Below are 6,209 nucleotides of genomic sequence, written 5' to 3' on the forward strand. Positions count from 1 at the left end.
AAATCTATTATTGCACAAGGAAATGAACAAAAGAAATTTTTGATCAATTCTTTCATTTCTCATTTTAATTATGACGAGGACAGAAAAGACTATAGACGTTGCCTAGCAGACAGCACTAAACAGCAGCATTCATCGTTTCTTTCTCTTCTCGTCCTCCCTCCTTATCCGTTCTCGCTCTCTCTCTCTCTCTCTCTCTCTCCCTCTCTCTCTCTGAGTGTTATATGTGTCTATATAATATGTTTGTGTGCTCGTATGGTACGGGGCCGAATTTTGAGTGGAAGGAGATTATAGAGAATTTGTCCCGTCAGCAGAACAATGGCAAATTATTCAACTGAGGATGGAGAAAAAAACAAACAAGAGAAAGCATCTGCATAATGTATGTCCCGCATGTAGAGTTATGTGTTTGGGTATTTTGTGGGTGTGAGTTAGAGGGATACTAGTGCGCCGAGTTGTTTGTACAGGTGTAATATGCACACTCTGAGAGAATGAGAGTTAAGTGTGTGGCTGAATGTCTCACACACCAGTAACAGTAATGACCCCTCTACAAATTCGTCAATTTGACTTCTCAGAGACATTGGAATAAACCAACGGAATCGAGGATCTCAGTTTGAAAACAACAACGACGACGACAACGACGACGACGACGACAACAACAACAACAACAACTGCATAATCAGAGGCATAGTTGTTTGAGAGACAACTTTTTGAAGGAAATATTTTCCTTTAAATATAAGAGGTATACTGCCTTGTGTAAACGTTTAACTAAACCTTACTAGAAAGCATGTTATTCTTTAATTATGAACCATATTCTTCTCAGAACATTGATGACTACATAAATTTTGGGATGAAACCCGTCCAGATTGGATAAACCTACTTAACTCGATAATCGCGGGACAGCACATGACAGCAATTTTGTTTGTGCGAATGAGCGAAAGATAACCTTGCAGTGTGAACATTTATGGCTGGTAGATTCATCATGAGGATTTAACTCCTATAGTTGTAGCTTGACACTGTAATAACAGGCTTTCGTCATATTCGAGCAGTTATACCTCACTGTACTTGTGAAACGCCACTCTCTATTCTCGTAGACTTTTATAGAGCGCGCATATAGAATGAACTCGATCAAACAAGTGCATGATTGATAGCAGAGTATAGAGATTATCAAGCAGAGTGGTGAAGTTTGAGGTATGATGAGTTTATACACCAGCAGTTGCGATCTTTCACATTTCATTTGTAGAGCTAGGGAGACAAATTGAAGAAAACGCACACCCTGGGGCTCACACCTCAAGTGTGAGATTCTTTGAATCTACATATAGACTATAGTTATATGTGATCATGGAAATTATGAAATCATAACTATAGAAATCATCATACGACAGAATAAACTTCACCATCACACATTTACAACTGATAATATAGGTGAGAATAACCATCAACTATTAAACAAGCCTTCTATTGAACTGTTCACAAATCGTAACTTCTCCCCCGCTCTGAAGAAATTCAGGCAAAATAGACTGCATGCTTCATAAAACCCAGAAAACAAAGAGTAATGATTTGATAGAGTTATTGTTTTCGGTGTTGTATTTCTGATATGGTAATCGTTGAGTATAGTAATTATTATATAGAACAGTCTACAAGCATATTTTTTCTTCTTCTTCTTTGTTTGTGTGTGTGTGTGTTTGTTTTTGGTCGTTGACGTCTATCTGTACATGTGTTATATTGTTAGGCGTGCATGCCCGATACAAGCTATGCTTTTTGTGTGGTGTGTGCAAAGTCCAGTTTCTGCTCCAGCTGCATGTAATTATCATTCTCATCTCAATTTCTATAATTGTCACTGACATCGTAAGTTTGCTATTGCTACAATATCATTCTTAAAGCTAATACAGTTCGACCTCGATTATCCAGCCATGTCGGGACCGGCGCTCATCCGGATAAGCGAATTGGCCGGATATGGGAGATACTATAGCTGCCGTCCAAGCTGCCGTCCCAGTGCACTGGCAGCTAGGCAGGTAGCGTACCCCGCAACGGTGGTGTAATCTATGCTAGCCTGCGCAAAATTGTAGTCCCTTCTTCACAAAAATAAAGTATATCTTTATGTGAAAATCATATATGTTTTACCTCATTAGATATTGAGAAACCTATCATGCACATCTTATGAAATTAGTGAAATAGATCCATGAAAGTCACTGTTTTTTTCTCAATTTTTGGATGAAGAAAAAAAAAGTCCTTCACTGCGTGAACGCGTCCGGATAATAGAGATTTCCGGATAAAAGGAGGCCGGATAATCGAGGTCGAACTGTAGCATCATTATTACTAGAAGTGAGGTAATATGAAATAATGATGGTAGTAATAGTGGCAACGGAGACTGATGAAAATGATGGTGAAATGTATTAACAATATAGATTAAAAGTACGACCCCACGCCCCCAAGCACCACATCACCTCTGTGACAAAATGTGGCGACTTGCATGAAATTTACAGAACCAAGATGTAGATGAACGTAAACAAATAATTATCTGACAAATGACAAATAACTATATAGATAAACAGCCATACACTCACGAGTCTGAAATAATGTTTTAAGTCCAAATTATGTGTTTAGAGTACAAAGAGTAAATACTTTTACTCTATAACATATATCAAGATTTCACACACAGCAATAGTTTTCAGCCCTGTTGGTGTATTAGATAATCTTCTTTTACAATGAAATGCCCGATTTCTATTAGAAAATGCAGAATGGCTGCGAGATCCGTGTTTAGGTAAAATACACTGATAAGCATACTTTTTCTTCCAAGTTTTCTGTAAAACTATAGTTCCCTATACAGATAGGGACGTATGACCTCACGATATATGCAACTACCATGTGAAAGTTCAAAAGTATCTGAAAATGCGCTAGTAACTGGTATTGGATTCGAATTTGAATTTGAATATAATATACGGATGACATCTTAAACTTTGAACGGAATGACGTATAACATGTAATGTCCTAAGCTTAGATGCAGTGAAACAATTATTACTGACATAATTATTTCGGATGGTCAGATCAGTATTACGTACAATGTGTGTATTTTGGTTCACTAACACCGTAGGCCTACATGTAATCCTTTTTTTTTTTTACTCTCTTCCATAAACTTTTAAGAATTACACCTTACTTTGAAAAAATAACGAGTAACTAAGCTTATCATGGAATCTAATGCCCCATTTTCCTTACATTCTCGTTCATAAAACTTCTACAATGATGTCAGTATACTAAATTTCATTTCCGTGGATGTGTTTTTATTGCCTTCAAAGCATATATTTTTGAACTGTTTGATCTAAACATTTATAGTTAATACTTCTTTCCTTCCATTCTGCTGAACCGAGGTGAACCTGTCACACAATGTACATCACATATCACATAACATCTGCCATAAATCTATATCATTTAATAGTGACATTGTTTCAGAACTTCTTTAGTCATATTCTGAGGAAGTGCAAAAAAGTATTGGAAGGCAAGAGATTTTTTTGTTTGTTTTCTGTGTTAGCAACATATGCTCTTATGAATACGTTTTGAGATGTTCTAAATACATGTCTTTAGGTGGGATTTAGTCGATACAGTAAAAGCAGCAAAGAATTAACAAACCAGGGGATAGAAATAAAAAAAAGGATCGTTTTGCAATAAGATTCATGATCAGCACAAGTACATACAGCGTAGTTTATAACTGATGCTATATCAACCAAGGTAGGTCAGTGTGAGCTAATGCATTATTGGTGCCTTTTAAAGTTTTCCAGCTGTTCCCAAGAAGGGAAAATAATGCATGATGACATAGCTACAATTTAGCATAGCTTCGAATGGAATTTATACACTTAATTTCTTTCCTTAGTTCAGACATGGCGATCTTGATAGTGTAGTTTTAATTGTGCACTGTTGCATCTACGGAAAACTTGTGTTGCTCGTTAATAGGATTTCTTTTATCTGGCAAACAACAGTTGTGTGGTTGTTACGACACATAACGAATAACGGTCACACCAAAATATCGTAAAAACAATAGAAATTGCACTGATGTGGACACATGCCTTTAGTTAGGCAGCCCCGAGTAATTTCCTTTTAGTTTTCTTGAAACCGTACATGACCACCCTGTCTGTCGAGTACATTGACCACCTCTTAATGGAACGCCATAAGTCGACCATACTCGAGTCGTAGATGAACTTGTGAATGTGAAAGTTCCTGTGGCGCGGGTTCTCGCTCCGATAGTGAACGAGTCGTATTTCAGTGTACGGGTTCAGCGTGAGACTCTCGCCGCCCAACTTTACGGCGTGGATCTTGAAATAGTGAACCATCTTGGGTCTGATGAAACATTTCTCTCGACCACGCCCTTCCCCTGTCGGCTCGGGACTTCGCCAAGGGTTCCTGCCAATCACCGACGGCGCCGTCGTAATCTTGCGACTGACGTTCGTCGTAGGTCGAGAGAAGAACCAGTTTCTCACGCGAATGACCGCGATAGAAGGCGGGATTTCTTTTTCGAATCGACGCACTATGTCGACCAGTTTAATCTCCTTCTTATACATAGGTTGCATGAATTCATCGACGTCGATTTTCAGGAGCCAGTCAACATCGTGGCGATGTCGCCACAAGCAGTCGTTCTCATGGGCGATTTGCGCCTCGAGGTAGGTCTTGGTCGGCGAATAGGAATGTGACCACGGAATAACAGTGACGAATCCCAAGCTGATGAAGTGGTCGAGCACATCGACAAGTGTACCTCTATCCGAGTTGTCATAAACGAAAACGTGTTCGACCCCCATGTAGCGATAGTACAGTAACCAGTCTGCAAAATACTCGTCGACATCTTTCACCATGGTGCATATCGCGAGGTAATATGTTTTATGCCAACCTGACTTGCAGACTGGGATTTTCTTGTACACATTTTGCTCCGCCGTGTTCTTGCTCAATGTCACTTGAAATTTATCAGGGAGCTTTCTGGTTGGGTAAAATGAAGCGTGGAAACCCTCTGCTATCGGACATCTCATGACAAACACGTACTGTGGCTGTGCGCCTAAGCTGCGGTCGTCGACAGCAGTGGGATCAGCTACCGACACGTTTCCATCTGGAAACTGGCAAACGAAAGTTTGGTTGAGCCAATCTTCGTCTCGGAAGCGCGTCCCAATGAAGACGACATTCTTTTCCACGATGTCGACGAAGGCAGAATTGATCGTCGGCATGTCGTCGCATTGAATGCGATCACGAAAGAAGCAGCCATCTCCAAGAACTTTGTCGTTGACCAACTCAACTTCGACGTTGCACGACTTCGATGGCCAAAATAGATCCCTGGCAACGTCCACTGCAAATTTTCTGATGCGAACATCCGAATTGTGCACGAGTCCAAGCGTCGAAATCGAATGATCACGGGCAACGAACGACAGCGTGGACAAGATATAGATAAATATCACTGCAAGGCAAAGAGCTGGAAAGAGCCTGAACTGACATCGCGAAATCTTGCCGCAGCGAAATTGCAGAGTCGAACCTGACATCATATTCCCTCAGTTGGTGGCAGTGGCGTCAACAGGGCACACTGTGGAATAAATCTCCTTTACACGTCATTCGTCTTGAAGATCTCGCTCTCCTGCTCCATGTGCTGCAACTTGGGAGGCATTTTTTGGAGGCCGGGGCAAATTTCCAATCTGAGCCGCGGAGGCCTGGGAAATTCTCGTGCGGTGCAGCACTGGTGTTGACGTTTGCTGTACCCCTGAGTGGAAGAAATGAAATGTTGAAAGCATGTGAGGACATTACCACACACAACATGCCGACTTAATAACGAATCAGTTTACGGATATAGTGCAATATTTTATGAAGCTGTGTAAAATGTTCTAATCTCTCCTAAGTCACTTCAAAACGCTATACGGTCATAACAGAGGAAAATGGAAGACTCAGTTTGTTTTTTCTCATTCATCTGGTTGAACCACTGGATTGAGAAATCTTAAAGGACAAGTTCACCTTCATTAACATAAGGATTGAGAGAATGTAGCAATATTAGTAGAAAGTTTGAGGAAAATCGGACAATCCGTTCAAAAGTTATGAATTTTTGAAGTTTTTGTGCAGTCACCGCTGGATGAGAAGACTACTGCAGTGTATGATGTCACATGCGTACAACAATATAAGGAAAATATAAAAAGAATTTCACAAAATTTCATCTTTTGAAAAAAAGTACACATTCCCTTGACTCATTACTGACA

General features: G+C 40.0%; 1 protein-coding gene across 1 annotated transcript; it reads right to left on the reverse strand.

Annotated features, from left to right (window-relative positions):
- Positions 1-4,061: 4,061 nt before the first annotated feature.
- On the reverse strand, positions 4,062-5,510 carry LOC140243156 (uncharacterized). The gene has a single exon (XM_072322885.1). It carries the CDS (start codon positions 5,508-5,510, stop codon positions 4,062-4,064), a length of 1,449 nt encoding a protein of 482 aa, XP_072178986.1.
- Positions 5,511-6,209: the final 699 nt, after the last annotated feature.

Source organism: Diadema setosum, chromosome 19 (genome assembly GCF_964275005.1).
Source record: "Diadema setosum chromosome 19, eeDiaSeto1, whole genome shotgun sequence".
In the NCBI taxonomy this organism is placed as follows: domain Eukaryota; kingdom Metazoa; phylum Echinodermata; class Echinoidea; order Diadematoida; family Diadematidae; genus Diadema; species Diadema setosum.